Source organism: Aythya marila (genome assembly GCF_965140915.1).
Source record: "Aythya marila genome assembly, chromosome: 1".
Lineage (NCBI taxonomy): Eukaryota > Metazoa > Chordata > Aves > Anseriformes > Anatidae > Aythya > Aythya marila.
In genome coordinates this window covers 11,244,731-11,269,924 of record NC_139042.1, presented here as the reverse complement: position 1 = coordinate 11,269,924, position 25,194 = coordinate 11,244,731, and the positions used below count along the sequence as shown (strand labels likewise).

Below are 25,194 nucleotides of genomic sequence, written 5' to 3'. Positions count from 1 at the left end.
ACTGGAGATTTTATTGCATCCTGAACGAAAGATGGGCCCTGGAGTCCATGCAGGTTGCATAGCCTCTATGGGTCTTAGCTTACTCCGTGGCTGAGGGGCTTGGGCAGACCCTGGTGTCCCAGCAATGTACCCTACCCTTCAAGGTAGGGAATCTCCTTTTCCTCTCACCCATGAAGAGAGCTAATGCACAGACCAAGGTGTCTATCTCTTCTACACACCACACTATGGAAATATTCAGGAGAGGGAAACATGAGGAGAAGCATGGAATAATTACAGAAGTGCCACCACGACCCTTTCATTAGTTATGGGGTGGCTCTCCTGGCAGCATCCGTCTCTGAGCGAGGATCAATTTTCAGGATTGGGGCATTTACATGTTTTCAAATCATGTTTCTGCCTATCTTGCGTTATCCCAGCTTTTCTGAAAGAACATGCATTTTGGGGAGGCTTCTGGAAGATGGTCAAAAGGAGAGAACACCCAGTGCCTGTCTGAATACAGTAGGATGGGAACAGGACTGTCAGCTCTTGTCCTGTCACCGGGCACCACTGAGAAGAGTCTGGCCCTGACTTCCTTTCTCCTCCATGCCATCAGCTATTAATACACATTAACAAGATTGCCCTGAGCCATCCCTTCTCTAGGATGAAGGCTCCCTGCTCCTGCAGCCTCTCTTTGCATGACAGGTAGCCCAAGCCCTCAATCTCCCTCATAGTCCTTCACCAGGCTGGTTCCAGCATGTCCACCTCTCCCCATTTCTCCCCTTGTCCAGGTGCCTGGCCGTGCAGCCAGCTCTCTGCACCTCGCTCTGCACTTCTTTAACCCCAAATCCCATCAGTGTGCCCGTGGGGATGCTGTAGAGGCAGCATCAAAGGGATGCTCCAGTCACCATGAGGAGAAACCACCGGTGATGCGGGGCTGGGAGTCCAGCTGGCCGGCCAAACTGCCCTCCAGCTCCTGCAAAACCAGTGTATAACGGGGCTTTCTCCTCAAAACCCTTCCTGGAGCCACCTGAAGTGCTGTCTCCTCCCCTAAAGCTTTGGGATCACGGAGCCCCCCGCGGTGCCCCTCAGCACCCCGCCGCCGTGCCCTCACCAGGGGGGCACCACAGCCGCTCGGAGCGGGTCTGACCCCGCATGCAGCCCCCCCTGACGACCCCACAAGGGCTCCCCCGTGTTCCCCAGGGACCAGCCGAGCTCCTCGGCCCGGCCCCGCCGCCCTGCCCGGGGCCCGGCCCCGCTGTGAGCCCGGGGCCGCCCCTCAGCGCTCATTTCCTGGCGGCGGCGGCAGCCGGGCCCCGGAGCGGCTTCGTGTCCCCAAAGCCGCCTCTGGAGGGGAGGGGGGACCCGAGGGGCGTCCCCGGTGCCTGTGGAGGAAGAGGAGGGAGGGAGGGAGGGAGGGAGGAAGGCCGGGAAGGAGGGAGAGGCCCCGCGGCTTCTTCCCCCGGGGCAGCCCGGGTCGATGCGAGCCCCCGGGCTGGGGGCCGATGAGACCCCCGCGGGGCTGCCGGAGGCGCGGAGTCGTCGTGGGCACCGTCACCCTCTGCCTGGCCGCCGGCTGGGCGCTGCAGAGTAAGTGCCCGGCCCCGGGATCCCGGTCCCCTCCTTCACCCTCCTCCTCCTCCTCCTCTCAACCCCCTCCTCACCATCGTCCTCCTTTCGTCTTCCTCTCGTCCCCCTCTGAACCTCCTCATCCTCCTCTCCTCCCCTTCTCCTCTTCCTCATGCTCCTCTCCTCACCCTCCTCATCCTCCTCTCCTCCTCTTCCCCCTCTCTTCCTCCACTTCATTCTCCTCCTCCTTCTCCTCCTCCTTCTTCTCCTTCTCCTCTCCTCATCCTCATCCTCCTTTCCTCCTCCTCTTCCTTCTCCTCCTCCTCTCTTCCTCCTCTTCATCCTCTTCTCCTCCTCATCATCCTCCTCTCCTTCTCCTCCTCCTCTTTCTCCTTTCATCCTCCTCCTCCTCTCCCCCTTTCTGGCCTCCGCTCCGGCTGCTCAGAGCATATTTTGGGGCCAGGACGAGCCCCCCAGCACCCACACAGAGGAATTAGGGTGGGCAGTGCCGCAGGTGGCTCTGGGTTTGGCCGCTGTGCGCTGCCTCCTTCCTCACCAAGGCAGCACACGACGGGGACACCCCCAGGTGGATGTCCTGTGCCCAGAGACCCTTCTCTGGGGACCAACAGCGCTCAACCCCAGAGCTCCATGCGAGCAGCACCAGCCTCATCGCCACCAGCGCGCTTCCACCCAAGAAACCCGGCCAGTGTGGCCATCGCAAGGTCTGGGACACAAAACAGCACCAGCTCGAGCTCCTGGACGGTCAAAGGGTTTGTAGTGCAGCACTGTGCCAGCAAACAGGCAGCATCGGTGCCCCCTTCCCCTCATCCCGCCTCGTGCGGGGCCGTAAGGGTCTGTGGGTGCAGCCAGCAGCACGCGGCAGCGCTGCTCAGGGTGCTGCCCGTGGGTGCGATGTTTGCTCTCGGGGCTGATGCGGCTCTGCTTAGCTCAGACCGGTTCAGGTGACCCAGGCAGGCTGCGTGTTAAAAATGGGTTTCGGTGTTCAGCTACTGCGTTGTCATACTTGGCTTAGCGTGCTGGATGGAGACAGAGCACATGCAAGCAATTCAGTGGAGGAAATTTATTTATTTTTACCTTTACCTTGCAGTCTTATGCTGAAAACAAAGTCCTGAGTTTATCAAAGCATGAAAGAGTGGCTGTGGTGAGACACTCAGCTCCTGTGTGGACAGAAACAGGAAAAGTCCTTTAACTGAACACACGGAACAGAAAACAATTGGAACAATTTGCAGCGATTACCAGAACTTCCCGTCTGTTCCGTTTATTTAGCTGTCACAAATCCCTTTTTCACATGTCTGTGTCGTCTCTCGTGCAGGCAGGGTGAAACTGAGAGCACAGCTGAGCTGGAGGTGGAAAGCACGGCGTCCCTGTAGCGGTAGCAGGCAGCATGACACAGTACCACAGAGGGAGAACCCACGGGGTCTTATCCTGGAAAAAGCCTACACCCCATCTGGTCAAAAACAGAGAGGCTGGGGCTTTCTCCTGTGCTGGTGCCACAGATGAAGATCTAGGAATCAAAGCAGCTTTTCCACTTTCCCCTTTTTCCCTTTAGCCAGTATCTTCTGAATCCTGTTAGAGGGATCCTAAACAGAGTGAAGTCAGCTTGAAATTCACTTACCCCTCTCCGCCCCATTTGTGCTTGCTTAGGGGTATCACTGTCCCAGAGGGTTGTTATTATTTTTTTAATTTTGTTTCCCTTGGAGATGTTCTTCTTTGCCTTTTTTAAGCGTTCTTTCTCCCAAAGACCCCCACACTGCCTCCAGGAGGCATTTCCCCATGGTCATGCTTCGCTCACACCCTCAGCACGGCTGAGGGACTCACCCTCTGGCCCCACTGGGTTCAACATTTGCAGATCACCAGTGCTCCTCAGCTCAGCAATAGCACTCGGGATGTGCCCACATCATGAGAGCAGGCTGGTGAGCTCCTCCAAGCTGAACCAGGAAAAGGCATCTGATGGTAGGGCTTACTCTGTGCTTTATCTGCCATCTGTCTGCTCTGATTGCTGTGGGTAACAGGCTTTCAGCCTCTAGCCAAGTGTCTGAAATGGGCCACTAATTCAAGAACTATGTACACTGATTGAAACTGGGATGTTTGGTGTTCATCCAAATCTTCAGGCAGAAAAACCCTCGCACAAGCAGAGCTATTGCAGTTGCGCATTAAACTGAATAATCAGTTCAGCTTAGCAGTTCTGAACAGCTCCACGATCACATCAGTGCGTATTGTGTTAGAATCCAATATTCTTTTGTATCCATTTTTGCCAAGAAATCAGTGTTTCCCTTGAAACAAGGTACCTCTGACTGTAAGCAATTTATCTGCACCGACTGACAGCTGGCTGCCTTGATGTAGCTGTGGTCTCAAACATTGCTAACACTTTATTTCTGATTTAAGGACTACTAGACTTCTCCAGCAGCTTGCTCTGTCCATCTCATCCTGCAAACATAATGAAGTCCTTGCCAAGTCTTCACATGTTTAAGTCTGTTCTTGCTTTTTGGGGATGATAATTAACTGATACAATAGGTTACCTTGACCGTGGAAGTTAAGCTTTCCATTTAAATGCAGGATTTTAAAGACAAGCCAGTTACTGATGAATGCAAAAGCTTTACTCTTGCTCCATGGCATGAGGTAAATAAGCTGGATTTTATACAATCTTATTTCTTCAAACTGTTCCTTGCCATTTTAGTGGGGGCATTAGGCTGGCTTGGCTCGTCTAAGGTCCCCATAAACTGGAACGTTGTGATTGAAATCATAAATGCCATCTTTTTTTTTTCTATTTTTTGGTTAAGTACTCAGCATTTAAGTTGTAACTACATTACTGTGAAGCTGGGACATAAGGGAGATGGGAGGTGAGGACTGCTCCCAAAAAGAACAGTTCATTTTACCTCCAAGGAAGGTGGCAGATTGCAGGGACTTGAGAAAATACAGCAGCACAGTGATAGGGGGTGCCTACCACAGGGATCTTTAACTTACCAAGCAAATGCAGCACCTGTTTTTCCTATGCATTTACTCACAGAATTTGATTGTTAAAATGTATTAAAGATGAGAGTTATGAAAGCAGGATATGATTTCCATTCCTCCATTTGAGATATATTGAAATATCAGACTTTTCAGAAAATGTTATGCTCTCTTCCCCAGAAAAACTCTTCCAAACTGTCTCCTCTTGGGTATCAAAACACTGAAACACAAGCAATTGTCCTTACTTGTCCTGTAAGATAGACAAATTTCTCCTGGCTATAGCCAATTAAAACATGTATTTAGTCTTAAGTTAGACATGTATGTGCCTTCCACAGTCAGCAGAGAGAGAAACAGCAGAGGATAATCCCTCCTCTTCTAAAACAGGTCACAGGGACAGGAAGATTTGCCCTGCAAGAGCTCCCATCCTGCCCGGGACACTCACTGCTGCATCACCTCCACTCTCACTGCCTCCTTTCTCTTTCAGCCCCTGGAGGAGTATCACTGACTGTCCCACAGCCCAACATCAACGCAACAGTGGCACAAAATATCCTCCTCTCGGTTGAATACTCTTGCAGAGGCGTCGCCACCGTTGAGTGGAAGCATGTGTCGAGCTGGGGCACCACCAGAATTGTGGAGTGGAAAAGCGGGAATTACGTCAACATATCCGCTGTCTACAAGGACAGAGTGACTATTTTTGAAAATGGCTCTATACAGCTTCTGAACGTGGGCATGAGAGATGCTGGCTACTATTTGGTCACTGTCACAGAGGAGTATGGAACCAACACCTACGGCACCATCATAGTCAATGTTTATGGTATGAACTTGACGGGAGTTCTCAGCTGTACCCCATGTTTAAACACTGATCTGCTCATAAACAATTTTCTAATGATATATTTCTGTCTTCCCTGCAGAGATTATCTACGAAGATATACATTTTGTAGCGGTTCTCTTTGCATTTCTCGCTGCAGTGTCTGCCATTTTGATCTGCTTCATGTGGCTGTGTAATAAATCCCTGCACCTGTTCCAGAAGACGACACATAAGCTATCAGGTATCTAAGAGTGCAGTCATTGCACAGGGTTCTCAAATCTGAGATTTGAGCCAAAAGTCCACTCACAGTTTGAGCTCTAAAGGTGCTAAGCAGTGACAGAGAAACGAAATTGGATGGGCTCAGCTAAGTTATCCTGTTCAAATCTCTGCTAACACAGGCAACAGAATAATAGATTGTTAGTTCAGAGAGATCTGCAGGACATTTATCTTATACATTTTACATCAGAAACCATACAACACTTCCCAACCTCATTAAAAACTTAGCAATTAAAAACTACAAAACTTAGGGAGAAAAGGCTGGAGCTGCAATAACCACCTTCCATCACAGGACATGAGCCAGAGAGCACCAGCAACACCCCCAGGTTCTACTGCAGAAGAACCTTCTGTCTCCAAGGGGAAAATACTCAAATGGCCCCTGGAGTGGTCCCCTCCTCACTTCATGGAGGACTGCACCACTTCCTCACCTCCCAACACCCTCCTTTAATCCATCCTCATGGCTGACCCAGTTGCAAACTTCAATGAACATTGACTAATATTAAAATCTGGCTCCTAATAGGAGCCGAAGGCACCAGCCATGGAAAGCAGAGCTGACAGATCAAGAGAACACAGGAGATGCACGGACAGGAGCATCCACATATTAGAGAAGAAACTTTCCAGCCACAGCCTGGGATGCACTGCCTAGGTAGCAAGAGAAAAGGCCATGCTACGGGCACGGGCTCAAGCTCTAGGCAAATCCTTGGATGGGTGGTTTCTTTTACCACTTCAAAACATTTCAGCCATTCACCTCCATTTTTTGTAAGTGCAGATCCATTTGCGGTCTCTTGCCCTGTAGGCAAAACGTCTGTGTTTCTTCTTGAAGTGCTGCTTAAGCTGTTACATTTCAAGCAGCCAAAGTGTCAATATTTCACCAGGTCAACTCAGCTGCTCAGGAATCCCAATCCTCCGCACCCAGACTTCATGGCAACTCTGCAAAACTTGATGTGAAAAGAGGTCAATTTGGCTTACGCTGTCTCGTCCTTTCTGCAGCTCACCTATGACTGCAAGGGCTGCTGATGTTTTTGCAGCGTGCACACAGCTCACGAGCTTCTGTAGCTACTGAATATTTTCATATCATGCCAGAATACACAGTCTTACTTGGATAAAACCTCTCCTTTCCTCCAGTTAAAGCCAATGTTTCTATAGAGCCAGAGTCTTACAAAGCCTGAATCCCATACATTATTTGGCAGGCTTTAGGAATACTGCAGTACTGGACACCTGCTCTGTCCTCATCCAGAACAGGATCCAACCAGGGACATAATTTCTGCCCTGATCCCACCTTAGGACAGCCCTCCTTTTGGAAGTTGTAAAGAAAAGTATAATGGCCTTTTAGACTTTGTTTTAGTTTTTATTGTGCCTTTAGTCTTGGACTTAACAAAACCAGAGTCACATTCAGCACGGTGAGGGACTCTTTATGCAAATATTTGGGAAAGATGTCTTGTATTTAAAACCCAGTTGTAGATGAGTAAGCTTGAGCTAATATTAAAAAGTTCAGAATGTCTCAGCTACTAACACAGAGTTGTTAATTTTGGAAAGGGGACCTTCCCATCCATTTGCCAATCAATAATAATATCCTTTCATTTGCAGCAAGTACAACTGAAGAGATTGAACTGGAAACCATTGAATGTTAGCCAAGGACTGTCTCATAACAAAAATAACAATTCTACCTCAGGAGAAAGCATTGGCACGGCAAGCAAGAAGAAACTTATAAGGTAAAGTGTCTGTGACTACTGTAGAAGCTGTTTGGCGTGCAAAGGTAATAGGACATGAAACGAGCTGCGTCTGATGGAGCTGTTTTGACCTGTTACAATTTCAGCTCTGCTAGTCATTGTCAAAGTAAAAGAGTACGCTTTCATGGCAGAGCACAAACACATTTTTGTGGCTAACTAATAAAATCTACAGCCTCCACCACTCTTAAGAACAACCACTCAACTAGTATCAACCCATAAAGGAAATGATCGTGCTCTTGAAGGACGCCTGCATTTTGGCCACAGCAAGTATCTGCTACAGACCAACCAGCCATTAGGATCATTCAACGTAAATTTATTATGTCTAATTACAGTATTACATTAAAAAAAAATTAACTGCAAGGATTGAATCCTGTTTATTGTGCCTATGCTGCTACTTTCAGTCATAAGGAATTTCCTGAAGGTCTGAACACAAACTGTAATTCTTCTGGAGACAAAACTGACTTTGAAATAACGCCAAGCTGGTCAAAGTTCCACCACTTACATTTCCAATTGTTTACATTGCTCAGGGATATTAACACACATTTTATTACATTCCTAGGAAAGGTTGTTAAATGGGGAACTGCACACAGGCACCGAAGCTGATGCTGTCTGTAACGATTAGAGCGGGCAGATAAAATACACATCACACCTGTGGCATGGCAGAAATACTGAACAGTTTCTTTGTGAAAGATGTCGAGCCCTTTGCAAACTGAGCTCACTGATGAACAGCCTATCCAGGAAGAAAAATTAAAACAGCATTACTTCGAAATTTAGTGTTTACAATTACAGTTCTGAAATCACTCTAGTTAAGAGAAGACACCTTTGCTTTCCTATTCTGTAGAAAACAAGGAGTAAGCTAGCTAGTGCTTGCATGAATCCACATGGTGCACTTGAATTCTCCACCTCTAGATCTTCTGGGTGGAATAACATTGGCTTTTTGAGAGAGAAAGCACTAAACCGATGAATCTTCAAATTACCCCATTTTGCTTTTGTAAAGCAGTGTGAAATAAGCATTGAAAACGTACGAGACTGCAGGCTAATCTATCTACAGATGCCACATGGCTTTTTGAGCTTAACTGCTGCTACTGCCTCTCGCACTGCAGCTCATTCTCATAGTTTTACAAGCCAGGCCAACAGCGTCCCCTCCCTCTGCTCAAGGACTGCTGTGCTCAGGTGCAGAGGTTAGACCTGTAAAAACAACGAATTTCTTGCCGAGTGCATAATAAAGCAGGTAGGTGCTAAAAAGCTTTTTCCAAAGCATCCTGAACAGGATAGCATTCTTTTAAAAGCATTCTTTTAAAGAGTCGGGCCTGGATTGAACAGGCCATTTGCAGTACAAGGGGCCTGACATCCACTCGTAAATTCACATGCTAGAGATTCAGCTGGCTGCTCTTTTCTTCATCAAGGAGGAAAGGAACTAAAAATAGACTAAAATCTTAGCTATAGCACAGCTTTGTAAAGGAACAATTTGCTCCAATTCTTCACATTATGTATTTATAAGAGTCTTCTGTATCTTTGAGTGAAGCTTTGATTTCACAGAAGCTTAAAAGTGTCTGCTTTCACTACCAAGCTTGCAGGACTCAGTAAGGTATCCATATTGCATACGAACTATATGCATTTTTTTTCAGTTTATCTATTTCAGATTATTATTTTTCAATCCGTAAGTCTTAGAACTTGAAGTTATTCACTATGCTGAGCATATAGCAGGTGCATTGCCAGACTTGCTTAGAAAGTAGTTAAGTGCAGCTTACATGTCAAACCATTATTATCTACTAACGTTTACTAGAATAATGTAATTGTCAAAGTCAGCAAACATATGCAGGCATAAATGACCTTTTGAATTCATTGTTCTAATTGTGGGGATTGTTTTCACTTTCAGAATACTATACTTGAAGCTGGGATAAAAGTAGTAATTGACTGTTCAGAGTCCTTACAGTTCAGATGCTCTGTAAGTGCAGTACGAAGCTTCTGACTAGCGTAGTTCTACCTCAGCTTGGCTAAAGATACAGAAGTTTTGGGCACCCATCCTTGGTTATTGATGCTGCTGCCGCCAATCTCACTTTTAAGTAGTAATATCCTTGATGAACAAGAGGGATTCAAAGAATATTCAGTGATTCCATACAGCAGTTAGCTTACACACTGCTTTGCTCCTAAACAATTCCTTGCAGGAAAATTTTATCCAAAATACAGCATAATTAAAGGTAGTGCAACATAAAGTAATCCACATTCTGTGAAACTGGTGTTTGTCAATATTCATTATCCATGTCAATAATATTTTATATACAAAACATGAGGCTGTTTGGAGCAGTCCCTTGCTGCGTGGGGTGGCTGAAGAATTTAGTTTTACTGCAAGCTTTTAAAAATGGAAGTTTAGAAATTAAATAGCGACTCTTATTCCATTCATAAACTGCATGCAAAGCTGCAGCAAAAGCTAATACTTAGAACATTCCAAGTGATCAAAGGGATTAAACCATTTTATATTTAAACTTTTTAATTAAAGAGATGTCCAAGTTCATAAGATTGCTTTGACAATCAAGTGTAAAGGTCTTAATCATCCATTAAAGTCTCCATCTCATGCTTAAAGACATACTACCAAAAATTTCAAGACTGTCTCTGTTGTTAGAAGTCATATCAGTGTTTTTTCATTGCTGTTGAATACACAGGGATTCCTAATTTTAAAAGACGCTTTGAAGGTTTCAAATCATCTTGCGGGTTGTTGTTTAATAACAGCTAAGCCTGAAAGGCTGTAGGTGAAGATACTCATCTGATGTGTAGTGCTTACACTCCTGGAATTGAAATGATCACCTTGCATGTGTTGTTTTGTCTTTTTTCCCCTCCCAGAAGGAAACATATCCTGCAACCATAAGAACCTAATAGTTCAACATTGATTATTTGGTAACGAAGTGCTTATTTGACAAAAAAGACTACTGCTATATGCAGACTTGTCAGTTTGAGTTACATTTATCCACGTACTTCACTGTCTTTAAGTTTCATACACTCAGTTTCAGTTTTGATTGAGAGTTTGATTGAAAGATGTGTTGCATTGCTAAAACAGCCTCATTGCAAGCAGATGCGTGACAAACGCATCCAGCTGTGAGCTGAAGGGGACAAAACCCCTCTCTGCCTGTAATCCTACAGCTTCTGCCCGCCAAGCAATATAGCAACTGCTACCTCAGGTGTTATTTAAGACTCGCCCATCTCATGAAGATAAAGACGTGCTATTTTCAACTATTTTTTTTTCCATGAGTTATCAAAGAACGTGAGAAAACCCTTTTCTCTCCGACGGTTCAGTTGCTATGAGGCAAATATTTCAATGAGCTGCAGTAACAGTCTGTTCCACGGTGTAAAATTCCAACACAGGTACAGTGAGTACAGTGGCTGCTGTGGATACACACTGAAGAGCAGCTTGCCACAAGCAGTTGCTTAATACCCATTTCTAAACAGCTATTCCATATTGCTCAAGAACATTACCAAAATAACAGCTGTCACTACAGAAGTAAGATGGTTTAATTCAAGCACAGTCTGTGTGCAGTTCTCATATATATACATACACCTCGGAACACAAGATGGATTTAAGTCTAAACCAGCTTATACAGACAGGTTTCAAAGAGACCTTTAGCAATTAATCATCACACAACAGAAGAGCTCCGTGCAACACCTTAGTAGGAGCTTCAAGAAGGCTACAATTACAACCAAAAAGAAAAGAAAAAAACAAATATATTACCCCTTTGTTTTAGGACCTCAAAAGAGCTGATCTCCATAAGAATAATATTGTTTTCCTAGATTGCAGTTGATGCCAGGGCAGAGAGGGAAAAAAAAAGAAAAAAACAAAACATGACTGTGGAGATCCCAGGTCTACTGCATGTGAGTTACCTGCTCTTCCTCTCTGTTCCTGCTCTGTTCTTCTCAGACATAATTTACACCCCCTCCCCAAAAAAATACACACAAATTCACTGTCAGGAGCTTTTTGCATGCAGATAAAGACTTGTTCCTCTACATGCCTGCTTGTAACTTCTGTTGATTGCAAAGTACCATACACTGCATACACTCAGGAGCTGTGGCTTTGCAGTGTTCTCAGTTTAAAGCACTGATGCATCTCTCAAGAAGAAATGAAACAGGCAACCCAGAGGCCACACCACTGTACAACTGATGTACAGCATCAGCCTCCAACCCAAAAACATCACACAGTGAAGAATGGCTACTTGAATTTTAAATAATTTTAAATTTCTTTGTGATCTAGATCACTAAAAGGCTTATTGATTGCACAGTTTATTCTGAATTGTACTCTTTCAGAAACATTTGCAAAAATCTATTCAGAAGAAATAAATCCAGGGAAGAAAAGGGTATTACTTTGAGCAGACACCTTTCATACAGCACAGGACTACTCAATTTCATATTTTTAAAAGAAAAAACATTAGACATGTTAATCTAAGTAGAGCAATATGCAAAGGTACAGCTGAAAATAACTTTTTCAAAAAGTCATATTCTCTATGTCATTGAAAACACTTTATTATAAATGCTACACTAGACAGATCTGTACAGGAAATAAATTTTTGTTTTCTTGTATTGCCCCACAGGCTCCATTTCCCTTTGCTGTGTGGGCAGCAAACTTTGGCAGTACAGCGCTGATTCCAAGCCCCCCCGGACAGACGGATGGGTTATTAGCACGGAGTTAGGGCTGCCATGAGGAGCTCCATTTTGTACACGAAGTTACGCCCCTCCATTTTATTCCACTGAACTTCCTTGAAGGGCCCTCGAAGATGATTCCACTTGTTATCTTGCAGCACATCGCCTTTGGGGAGATCCTTGCACTGACTCCGTGGAAACTGAACCATAACTTTGCTGCCACTTTCAGGACCATTACGGACTGTGAAGGACAGAGATTTTATGAGTGTTTTTACACTTTCAAAATTCCTCATGTTACATACCCTTCCTCACGCATGCTATACATTACTACCTAGACAATTCCAAACATACTGGAAAAAAACTACTGTACTTTTTATTTAAAAAAAAAAAAAAAAAAAAAAAAAAAAAAAAAAAAAAAAAAAAAAAGAGTTTTTCCTCTTTTGATTTGCTTTCTCTGGTTTCCCACCTCTCCTCTATTACTATTTTACTATTAGCACAGCATGCTCTTGGCTACACCAAATCAGAAAAAATTAGACCAGAACAAAACAACAAAAAAAAAATCCCCTCACACATGCATTTATTCTTCCATAAAAGTATCAAGAACAAGTTTCCCCCCCCCCTAATTCTTATCTGTGATGTATTCCTCGCCACTCCATTCAAAAAAGTATATTCTATATCTCTTGAAATGCATCTATAGAAGTAATGATTTCTGTTGCTTTTATCACAGAACTCTGCAAGATCAGTGGTGTTCTCTTTGTGTGGTTAACGGATCTTTGACAATTTCCAGTGAGGTTTTGAGTATTTCCAAGGACGGGGACTCCACAACATATCTGGGCAACCTGTTTCAGGGCCTGACCACCCTCACAGTAAAAAAAGGCATTTATTATACACTAATAATAATACACTAATTCTGTTTAGGTGTCAATTCCATACACAAGAGACTGTTTCTAAAATATTTTGCTGTAAGTGGGCATTATTCTATAAATCCCAGAGACTGGCTTTAGAAAAAGACTTAAAAATATATATTAAAAAAAATCCCTTAGAATGCATTTAAGAACTTTAATAATTTTGTATACGTTTGGAATAGGAAAATATTACCTGAAATGGCGTAGTCTCCATTTGGTGATGCTACAGTTATCGCTGATGCATTGCCAATACTCTCCACTGGCCCCAGCCCAACATGGTTACTGAAGCTCAGCACATGCCATCCCATAACTTTTGCAAGCTGCTGAACCGCATGTACCTGGTGTTGTGACATCTGAGAGAGAACAAAAAGTTCATCTTATCAATATTTGCACACCACAGAATTAATTGAATAGTAGTTTTACCAAGCTTTTTCTTCTGCTGCTGGACAGTAGTTATTTATAAAAGCAACTTTATCTTATGCTCTCAAGTTTTGGAGGAACTTTTTTTAATATGCTACGTATGTCAGTAGTGCTTTCTTCAAGTTAGACACCTCCTTTGCACACAGAGAAGACCACTGTACTAAGTACACAATGTAGATGAATTTTTCATAGATACATGGGCTTTCATAGATACATGCTTTTTAAAAAGAAAAAAAGTGTTGCTTTCAATTAACACCTAACTGAAGTGTTATGAACAGGATATTGAATTATTTTTTCTTGGTCAGGAGATAAGAACTCTACTCTAGAATACCTAAAAATCCTGTGCATGTCAGTATTATGGCAAACTCAAATAAATAAATAAAAGCTGAGGTTCTTGAGCACATGATTATCTCCATCACCATTCAAGTACTTTAAGCACTGAGCTTTAACAACTTCAAAAATTAGAAACTTAAGTTTTTCTGTATTAAATTTAAAGCTCATTACAAGGAAGAGCCTAGCACTGTTAGCAGTTCTCTGAAAAAGCCTGAAAACACTTGATCAAAAAGAGATACCGTCAGCAGAACCTGTTTCAACTTGTTTGCTTTGTGTCCCGGAGTTTCATGTAACTGCAACAGGCCAACCATTGTTATTAAAGGCCTGTATTTGGGCTATTTATAATGCATAGTAGCGAGACTGTCACTTCTGAACAAAACCAGCAGCTTGCTCCATACAATTAAGAAACCACGGTTCAAATATCAGCTGATTTAGTAATGGCTGCTGCAAAGCAAACATTAACAAGACAGCGCTGAAATGCCAGTAATTGTGGACTCATTAAAATCTCTACTCTACATTGGATTTGGTTAGAGCAAGCTTCATATATTGGACACCTTATAGTCTGCTGTGACTCTTGCTTGCTTGTTCTGAAGTCAGCAAAAAGTCTTATCGCTCTGATAAGGAGTAGCATAAACAAATGCACTTGATTGGGAGAATAAAAATTGATTACTGATAGTGACCTTTGTAAAAACTGGCATCCTATTTAGCATCAGTTACTAAAGTCACTACAGAAATATACTAAGAAAAAAGTCATCCACCTTCCTATTTACAATACCTTTATTACATGTTTTCTAACCTTTTTTTTTTTTTTTTTTAAACAAAGTTAAAGGTAAGATTTTTACTTCAGCTCTTCCCCAACACACCAACACACTACGAGAAACAGAAGAATAATGTATACAAATCTACCTGAGATAAAAGGAAATCCTGCAGCTCTTGCTCCTGATGGGACAAGGTAATGACTCTTCCATCTCTATGCACTACTCTGATTTGTTCAACTCCAATGTTCAGTTGTAGTTGGATGGATCTTTGAAGACAAGATGCACGTTTATTCAAAATGTGTTACAAAACTTCTGAAAACAGGAAGCTTGCTCTAGAACACAGAATCCCTCCCATTAAAAGAACTCTAACATGAGGATGGTGCAAAGCCCATAGAATACAAAGGAACACAAAGTATCTCAATTTCATCATTCACCTCAACACCTCCCTCTATACTGCAGGACATGGCATGCTCCCAGAGCTAGTCCACTGCTTCTTCAGGTCAAGGAACCCCCTGGGGTGCCTAACAGCTCCCTCCCAAGCTTCCTTCCAGAGGTGCATGGGAAAACAATGGTTACTGTTCTACCTAAGTCTTGAGCAGCAGGTGTTTCTGGAACAGAGACTGCAAATTGTACCAGTGACCACAACCTGCTTCGCAGCGTGGAAGCAGCCAGAAAGGACTGCTCAAAATGGGAAAATGGTAACTAGTTCATCCACTTGTCCATATAGTTAATTTGCTGCTGGTCAGCATGTAGACGTTCGTTTCTGGAACATGATGTCTCATATTTCAACGTCAATGTAATAATAGCATAAATTGCATGAGCTTCACATTTCAGTTCCTACGTAACCAAGCTAGGACTGAGCAGCAACTGGCTCTCCATGACCAAGTTGGAAGCTCAGAATCCAGTACATAAAGAAAAACTTTATACTCAGCTATCTCCATCTGAACTAAATCCTCCTCCTCAATGACCACTTTCTGTTTCAATTCCTCCCTTGAAGGAAATTCTGCTTATTAAGTTAACTACTTACTGAGTTTCTTCATTAAATGTACTGTAAAGTGGGCAAGAGCTTTCTTACGGTGGTTGCTCCTTCCCTCACAGAAAAATAAAATACTTGTGCACAAAAACCGGTTTCCTAGTTTTCTGTCTTAAACCTGTAAAGAACTCGAATACTCTGCCATTGCAGCATCAATTTGCAACTAGAAAGATTCAGGCATTTTCATACTTACTTGCATATCTGTTCATATCCCTGAGACGTTATTAGAACTTTAACACTGGATTCATAAACATCATTTATGTTTGACCAGTGGGCTTGAATCTGAGGATCCTCAATACGGCTCGCCAGACTGTCAATGGTTCGAGCAGTTCTAGAAGAGAAAGACACATTCCACCCAAAATAATCTCACCAGTTTGTGCTGTTATCTCCCTTTTTTCTTTCCTTTTTTTTTTTTTTTTTTTTGGTCTTTACAAAGGAAATGAGTAGGTTATGAGTTTGATTTTCTTTGCGCCATGCAAAAAGCTTGCCAGTCCTACAGAACCATGCAGATCAAAGTTCTATTTCAGCACCATTCAGGTGCAAATGAAGCAAGCTTGTTTACTCCATTTCACGTGTATTCTGTAGAAATATTGAAGTGGTATTACTCAGCATCAGCTAATGTACAGCAAAGAATACTAAAAAGGATTTATGCAATATAAGGAAAGTAGAGGCAACAATCAGCAGCCTACATTACAGCTGCCACAGATCTCGGAAATCTTTTTTTTTTTTTTTTTTTTTTTACTAGGAAAGTGTTTACTCATACTTCGTTATCTGTTCTTAGCACTTCAAAATAAATAAATAGTCAAGAAGCAGCTAGTTTTAAGAACACTGAAAAAAAAAATCAATTGTGTTTTACATGGATATACCTTATCGCAACTGTAACAAGAATAGCCTGTGACCTACCTGCGTCTCAGAAAGATGTGTTTTGCCTGCTTTATGATCTTTTCCAGAAGTCCTTCATTTGACTGTAAAGCACTGATTTCATTTTTATCAAAAGCCTGGGGTCCCGCTAGTCTCATTCTCTTATGGCCGAAAGGTGCACTAGCTGGATGTGGCATCACTGTGGAGCTCAGGGTTTGCTTGTGACACTGCAAACAAACAACAGCTGTTGTAAGAGAAAGTGCACCTGCAAGAAGCAGTACGTATATTACAACATTCTGTCTCACATTGAGTCTTAGAAGTGTAAAACCTTTCAGGAAGTGTACCTTTTTCGACTTCATAAGCTTGACAGTGGTTTATATAAAAACAGCTTTATAATTACACTTTGCCTCCCTGTCTTTCAAACCTTGATGAAAGGTTACCAGCTAACAAAAGTTTGGTAGTATAGCAGTAGCTCCTACTACTAAGTCTGCTATCTAAAACTAAAGGACTAAAACTAAAGGAAGCATTTCAAAGATGAAAACTGAGGTACATAAAGTTCAAAGTCATGAAACAAAATTCACAACAAAGCTGGGCACACCTCTCTTAGCTCAGTGTTTAAAAACACTGGACTGTTCCACATGACTTCATCTCTTGTGGAGCCATGCTCTAAGGATATGAACACGCAGGAACACGGTTTCACAACTACTTAGATATCTGCAATTTGTCTAATTTGTTCAGGAGGGGAGCACAGCTCAACCTCCTATCCCGGGTCCTTCTACCTGGTTACATGAGAATCTAAAACACTGAAGCAAGCAGTGGACCTCAAACAAAGCAAAGTTATTATAGTAATTGATTCTTCTTTCCTTGTGGGAGTACGGTCTGAACCAAAGCTCAGTTTAAGCTCTTGACAAACACTCATCAGACACAAAGGAAAAAGGGAGACTGCGGAGCTGTACTGAAAAGACCTCGCACGCCTTTTCTGAAGCAAGCAGCAAGGCCTAAGGTTAAGTCCAGAACTACTGTTCCAAGAAAGCGTAATGTCAACTCCCTGATCACCCACGCATACCAGAACTGATCGGCAGGCTGCCTCGCACGAGTGGATAGGAGTTTGCTGGCCTCTAGTGGCTTTCGGTTGTACTACGTGTGAGTCTGAACAAAAACCGGAATGTATTGCACATTACCTCTCTGATAAGCTGATGCAAATTATGCTCCAGAACATAGAGATGATCCTCTGGATTCTGTTTTTCAGCAGCAGACTTCTGTGATTTTTTGTCATTGGAAGAGTGACACAGAGAAATAGACAGCTGCAAACCTGCACAAGCAGATTAAAAAATTAAGGATACTAAAAGTTCTCGGGCCTGCTGCTAAGAACTTCTTACTCTTCACCAACCAACACTCAGCATCTTTTTCTGAAAAAAAAGTTTCAAGCAATACAGAAACGTTCTCCCTAAGACATAATTAGTTGTATACCCCTTTTTAGTCTTAGTTCTTCTGAAAACCCATTAGCTAAGATCTTAAGTTTCACCTCCATGAAATCCAGGAGCAATGAAGCTGTGCGTGTCAAACTGCTATGTGCACATATCATCACAGTTGACAGTATTAAATGCTACTGACAAAATAACAAATCAGAAACAAATCAAAATCTATACAATAAAATACTAGTAAATTATAAGCTAAAATGTATTAGTTTAATCTTACTACAATTAGTAAGCAAATTCTGGGAAACTCTGGTTTTCAAATTCTTTGAGGAGCAAGATTCACACACTGTTCATTTGTTTTTTCTTTTTTAAGTCACGTCAAACAGAATTTCAGCCTGTACTTAAGCAAATAATCCTACCTGGGAAAGGCTGGGAGATGATCTGGTTTTTCACAACAATGTGAGGAATTTGTGATTTAATTTGAACAGCTTCTCGTGATAGCTGGGCAAAGATTTCTTTACATAACAGAACATTCTGTGCAGTCTCCAATTTTGTCTGCCAGTGGGGAGAACCTTAAAAATATGAATTAACATTTTCAGAAGAGTAAAGAAAAGTTACCTTATTTTTTCCCCTCTAGGTATCAGATATTCTGCAATAGTTGTGAGACGTGGCCTGAAAGCAATTGCTATAGCAGCAAGGCAGTTAGTATATTCTATTCAAACAGAATATTTTCCAAAGTTTTATCTGTTAAGCAAGCACTTTTAGATAACACTAGTGAATTTTACTTTTCTTTATATGTATATTGTATGTATACACACATACAGATATTCTAAATTGCTACTCTCTTCTGTAACTGTCATTATATTCCCAGATCTTTCTTGCTTGTGAACCTCATTTTTTTAAATAGCTACTGACTTCTAAAGAAGCTTCTGGCTTTATTTAACTCACTCTGCAACAAACCAACAAAATGATTTTAAATATGTACTTTCAAATGATTTATAGGCCCAAAATTCTTGGAATGTCCTGGTCTATACTGTAGCCTGAATGCTGTATGATCTATCTACATAACGTAGCATCATGCCTACGTTCAAAGCAGCATACACACCATTGTGAAGTAAAATCCTGCCAGAAACAAGTTCTTTCTTAATCTTAAACTACTAAAAATTAGTTTATAATCCAAAAGGTTTACAGCTACAGATACTGGCGTGTATCAAATTAACCAAGTTGCTGCCCGGTGAGCTGTCAGTAGTTAAGACACGCTGCCCAGCACCTTTCAGATTCAGAGAAAATATATGAGCCACAGTAACAAATGATGCATTTGGGGCAAAATTGAGTGAACAGTCCTTCAATTCAGTTGAGCTAAAAATAGTCTGTAACCGGCTGAACCACAGTATCTTGATGTACTTTCAGTTACATGCTCAAGGCACTCCAGCATACTTAAATACAAATTTAGGGATTTTATTTCAGAAACTGTGTAAACACGTATAAAACCTGGAAGGAGTACACTTTGAAAATGTCCTGTTTCCAAAGCCCAAACAGAGATTTTCAGTTTAAGTTAGAATATTCTTGATCACTCTTATTTCAAGCTCTGTGCAAGAATTTTACTGTGTTTTGAGCATGTGTTTAGAAAAGAGTATATAACTAGTGATACCTGGTTTTGATTTTGGCATGGGTCTTTTAAAAAGATTGACTGTCCCAAGGTCACCAATGTCTGGAGCTTGTTTCTGAATTGAAACCTATGGGAGAGAAAAAAAAAGGTTTTGATGTTTGTTTTTTGTTGCAAATATACATAATACATAACATAAAGCCCATGCTATATTATTAAGGATACTGACAAACCTTTATATAGGCTGATCCCTCTAAATCGCTTGGAATTTGAACATCCAAAGGACAGTAATCCTCAGGTATCTTTTTATCCAGGTCAATATCAGTGTTCTTGATCACCTCAAATGTGCCATGATGAAGAAAAAGGGAACCTAATCAAAGAAGAACAAAGACACGCATATTAGAAGCATAGAATCATCCAGGTTGGAAAAGACCTTCAGGATCACCGAGTCGACCCATCAACCTGACCTTCTGAGTGCCACCGCTAAACCATGTCCCTTAGTGCCACGTCCATACATGTTTTAAATACCTCCAGGGACAGGAACTCCACTTCCCTGGGCAGCCTGTTCCAACGCGAAGGGACCGACACTGTCCTCACTGCAACCTCCTTCCAAGTTAGTTGTAGAGAGCAATGAGGTCTCCCCTGAGCCTCCTCTTCCCCAGACCAAACACCCCCAGTTCCCTCAGCCGCCCCTCAGAACCCTTGTTTTCTTGGCCCTTCACCAGCTTTGTTGCTTTTCTCTGCACACACAGGAGCAATTCAACATCCTTCTTGTAATGAGGGTCCCAAACCTGAACACAGTACTCGAGGTGTGGCCTCACCAGTGCCGAGTACAGGGGGACGATCACCTCCCCGTCCTGCTGGCCACACTAGTTGTGATACAACCCAGGATGCCACTGGCTTTCTTGCACACCTGACACAACACTGGATCATGTTCAGCTGGCTGCTGACCAGCACTGCCAAGCTCTTTTCTGCCAGGCAGCTTTCTAGTCTCTTCCCCAAGCCCATGCAGCTGCACGGGGTGGTTGTGCCCCAGCAGCAGCACCCAGCACTTCCCCTTGTTGGATGTCACACAGCTGGCCTCAGCCCATCGATCCACCTATCCCAATCCCTCTGCAGAGCCTTCCTACCCTCAAGCAGATCAACACTCCCACTTTAATCGGCATCATCTGCAAATTTCCTGATGGAGTATTTGATGCCCTCATGCAGATCTATGTTAAAATGTTAAACAAAGCTGGCTCCAACACTGAGCCCTGGGGAATGCCGCTGGTCACCAGCCACCAACAGGACCAAACTCCATTCATTACGGCTCAGTTCTTCCCCAAAAAAACCATACACCTATCCAAACCATGAGCAGACAGGGAAATACCACTGGAAAGTGTCAAACACTTTACTAAAACAAAGGTAAAGCACATCCACAGCCTTTCCCTCATCTACTAAGCAGGTCATCTTGCATAGAAAGAGATCAGGTTAGTCAGGCCACATGTGCCCTTCATAAACCCACGCTGGCTGCTTGTGATCCCTCAGTTGTCCCTTATGTCCTGCAAAATGACATTCCAGATAAGATTGCAGTGATGTGATCTTGAATTTCGTTTGAATGTGATCTTGATGTGGTTCAGATTCACTGTGACGTGAATCATCACAGATGATTCAGCCCCACAGCCTTCCCTGTGTCCAAGGTCAGGCTGCCACACCTGTCATTCCCTGGATGCTCCTTCCTGCCCTTCTTATAGATTAAAGTCATTTTTGCTGAACTCCATTCAATCTGGGCCCTCCCTGGTTAGCCAGGACTGCTGGAAAGTTATTGAAAGCTGCTTGGTGAGCACTTCTGCCAGCTCCTCCCTGGATGAATCCCAGCTGGACCATCAACCTGTGAACATTCACAACACGGAGGAGGTCCCTTGCAGTTTCCCACTGGGTTACAGAGGTTTCCCCTCGCTCCCTGTCACCATCTCCCAGCTCAGGGAGCCGGGCACCCTGACAACAATTGGATAACAAAGACAGAGGCAAAAAAGTCTTTAGGCCCCTCAGCCTTACCCTTTCACCACTGTATTTCCCCTCATATGCAATAAAGGATGGAGACGCTCCTTAATCCTCCTTTTGCTGTCAATGTGTTTATAAATGAGTATCTTTAATTGTCTTTCGAGTTCCAGTTGGGCTTTGGCCTTCCTATTTTTCTCCCTGCACAACAGCTCTAGGGCTAACCACCTTCCTTCCTTCACCAAGAATCAAAAACTCTTTGTTTTGCAATTGCTGTGATCTCCACCAAGAATCAAAACCTCATCATTTTGTGATCGCTGTGCCCAAGACAGCCTCCAGCCATCACATCACCCTCAAGTCCTTCCCTGTTTGCAAACAGCAGGTCAGGTGGGGCACCTTCGCTAGCCAGCTCCCTCACCTTTTGCATCAAGAAGTTATCCTGAACGTGCTCCAGAAATTTCCTAGACTGTTTCTTTCCTGCCGTACTGTATTTGCAGCAAACTCCTGGGAAGTTGAAGTCTCCCGCAATGGCTAGTGATTGTGAGACCTCTCCTAGTTGCTTGTAGAGTATTTTCTCTACCCCTTCACCCTGGTTGGGTGGTCTACAACAGACTCCCACCATGATATCTGCCTTACTGGCCTTTCCCTTCACCCTGACAGATCTCCATTGCCCAGCTCCATGCAGTCTAGGCACTCCCTAATGTGTAGGGCTAACCCACTTCTTCTTCCCTGCCTCCCTCTCCTGCAGAGCCTGTAACCATCTCTCACAGCTCACAAGTTGTCCCACCACATCTCTCTGAGGCCAACAGTGTCACAGCCCTGAGACTATACAGCATCTCCTGCAACCAAGGAAGCCCAAACCTCGGTTTCACAATACATCTAAAACTCCAGGGCTCCATAGTTTATGCTCAACTCCAATTTCTTAATGAAATCTTTACAAATATAGCTAATTTAGAAAGTTCATTTCAGCACAGCAGCATCTCAGTCCTCAAGTGTGTGATATGTAATATTCTACAATAAGTTAGCAAGTAAAGGTGCAACATCTGCTACAAAGCAATGTTGCTTATGTTTGTCCTGAAGTTTAACAGCTATGACAGAGTTTGGTCCGTAAAAAAGCAATCATACAGCCAGCCATTCGGGTGAGACCGATAGAGGCAGATGCCCAGATGCCCACATCTGCAACCCTGTCACATCCTGGGCACGTTTCATCTTCTTTAAGATAAATCATCAAGAAGGGTCACACATACAGGTTCTTCATTAACACAAAATGAACAGCCCTAAGTTTCTCTTTCCTCTCCTTCACTGACTACACATCAAGTACCCAATATAACCAGCTTAGAGGCCTGCTTTGTATTTACAAATTGTATTCTGCATTCACTCCTTGATTCCATATTTCGCTCTAGACTCTGGGTTCATTAACCCCTCTTAAAGTCACGTAATAATGCATATTCTCAGCTTCAGTTCTCAGAAGTTACAACAAAAATAATGATTCAGCGTTCAGAGAAAAATACAACGTACTCCTCAATGTTTTAAAATGTATTGCAGACAAAATGTAGACAAAAGCCAAAGAGTTACAGCATCTACCTGTCAACTGATCAACCCTACTGCCAATACAGAATTGTTCTGTATAGCAATCTTTACTAAAAGTCTGTACAGCCAGCCTTTAAGGTCACTTACCTGTTTTCCCTGACAATATCCTGATATCTTCCCTAATAATAAATCAAGTTTCCTCCTTTTGAAATTTTGTCATGTAATTATCTGTTATTAAGTATTATTCATTATTAAAGATATCCCCTGTGCTTTTCCAGTTTAAAAATTCTTTGTAAAGTATAATTTTCCATTCTTGCTAATAAAGAAATAGAAAAGTCTACCACATACCTGCACTTCTGTAGCTCAGATCACCAAGAATTTTGTCGCCCACTTTTCTCAGCTTCCAGTGTTGTCTCAGTCTCAACAGTTCAGAGTTGAAGTCTCTCTGTCGCTTATTTTCCTGGTTTTCTGCCACTGATTTGGACAATCTTTCTGCTCCTTTCAGCAGGATTTGAGCTGCTCCAGCTAATGACTTCTTTTTGGAAATCAACTGCAGGAACTGAGGATTCTAGAAGGGAAAAAAAAAGAGTTGAGTTTTAAGTCACGTGATATTATTATTAGTAATCGTAAAAGCAATTGACAGCAAATGACAGCGGGTTTTGCTGTATGTTGAGTAGCTGATTTAGAATCGCTTTCACATCGGTATTAAACATACACAAGAAGCACTGGGACTTACAGCCCTGACAATGAGGCCTTTGAGATCAGCCTCGCCTCCTGTTCCTAGCCTTCATACTCACTCACAGAGCACTGAACCAGGAGATGATGTGTAATGCTCTGGGACATTTTGCGATCTAGAATGCTCTAGCACATTTTGCTCTAGTACAATTTGAACACTTTCAGGCAAAAAGCCTCAATGAAACCAAATCTTCGGTGTGGCCTCATACGAGCAACAACAGGAGCCGTGCTGTACCTGTTTGGGAGGAGGGGGATCCTGCACGACTGGGTCTAGGGTCATGAATTTCTTGTCCTTGACGATGCTGAGCACGTCGTACAGCACACACATCTCCGTCAGGGCGCTCCTCAGGTTGTTCCTCACCGAGTCCCACGGCCAGAGGGACGGCTGGAACTTCACCAACCCTAAAAACGAGAGCCAGGCTCCTCAGACACAAAGGCACGAGCCTCCCCGTGAAGCACATTTCACGAATCGCACCACAACAAGGCAGAACCCGTGTCTTTTCGGATCTCCCCACCTCAATGTGGCGGCGGCTCCCCCCGGCCCGGCCGCCCCTCACCTTCCTCATCCTCCGCCTCGCCCGGCTCGGCCCAGGCGCGGCCCGCGGAGCCCGGCTCGTCCTCCTCGGAGCCGGAGCCCTGGCTGAAGTCGATGCGCTGCGCCAGGCGGGCCAGGTTCTGCGACATGGAGAGGGGCTGCAGGTAGGTCTCGCTGCCATCCAGCCCCACCTCCTGCACCTGCTTCTCGCACGCCGACTCGATGCTGATGCGCACGGCCGGCACGCCCGCCATCTTGGAGATCCCCCCCCTCCTGCTCCTCCCGCTCCGCCGCCGCCGGGCGGAGCCCAAAACGCGCTCGGGAAGGGCGGGGAGGAGCGGGAGGGACGGCCCTTGGTGAGGGGAGGGAGGCGGTGGTGTCCCTCAGAAAGGCGGTGGGGTTGGGAAAGGCTTCCAAAATCATCTGGTCCGATCGTCCTCCATTGAACCGTGTCCCCAAGCACCACGTCCAACCTCTCCTTGAACGGCCCCAGGGACGGTGACTCCACCACCTCTCTGGGCAACCCGTCCCAACGCCTGACTGCTCTTCTGAGCAGAAATGTCTCCTCATTTCCAACCTGAACCTCCCCTGGTGCAACCTGAGGCCATTCCCTCTAGTCCTATCACTGGTTACCTGCGAGAAGAGGCCGACCCCCAGCTCCCCACAGCTTCCTTTCAGGTACCTGCAGAGAGCAATGAGGTCTGCCCTGAGCCTCCTCTTCCCCAGACCAAACCCCCCCAGTTCCCTCAGCTCCTCACAGGACTTGTGCTCCAGGCCCTTCACCAGCTTCATAGCCCTTCTCCAGGGCCTCGACGTCCTTCTTGTAGTGAGGGGCCCAAAACTGAGCACAGTGAACACAGTACTCCAGGTGCAGCCTCACCAGAGCAGAGTACAGGGGATCGATCACCTCCCTGGTCCCGCTGGCTACACTGTTCCTGATAAAAAACAGGATGCCATCAGCCTTCTTGGCCACCTGGGCACACTGCCAGCTCATGTTCAGGCGAGCATCAATCAGCATCTCCACATCCTTTTCACAGAGCTTTCAAGCGACTCTGCCCCAAGCCTGTAGTGCTGCATGGGGTTGTTGTGCACTAAGTGCAGGACCAGCACTTAGCCATGATGAACCTC

At 44.0% G+C, this 25,194-nt stretch overlaps 2 protein-coding genes across 2 annotated transcripts; one reads left to right on the top strand and one right to left on the bottom strand.

The window, feature by feature from the left end:
* The first annotated feature begins 1,313 nt into the window (after positions 1–1,313).
* On the top strand, positions 1,314–12,040 carry VSTM5 (V-set and transmembrane domain containing 5). The gene is made up of 5 exons (XM_082766706.1): positions 1,314–1,563; positions 4,997–5,326; positions 5,424–5,561; positions 7,184–7,308; positions 11,904–12,040. The coding sequence occupies exons 1-4, from the start codon at positions 1,479–1,481 to the stop codon at positions 7,225–7,227; spliced, it is 597 nt and encodes a 198-aa protein (XP_082622832.1). The 5' UTR covers positions 1,314–1,478; the 3' UTR covers positions 7,228–7,308; positions 11,904–12,040.
* MED17 (mediator complex subunit 17) lies at positions 10,799–24,326 on the bottom strand. The gene is made up of 12 exons (XM_082766697.1): positions 24,089–24,326; positions 23,767–23,933; positions 23,145–23,364; positions 19,520–19,656; positions 19,332–19,416; positions 18,100–18,252; positions 17,444–17,574; positions 16,305–16,489; positions 15,595–15,732; positions 14,517–14,634; positions 13,051–13,210; positions 10,799–12,193 (listed from the first exon to the last, which is right to left on the bottom strand). Exons 1-12 carry the CDS (start codon positions 24,318–24,320, stop codon positions 11,988–11,990), a joined length of 1,932 nt encoding a protein of 643 aa, XP_082622823.1. The 5' UTR covers positions 24,321–24,326; the 3' UTR covers positions 10,799–11,987.
* Positions 24,327–25,194: the final 868 nt, after the last annotated feature.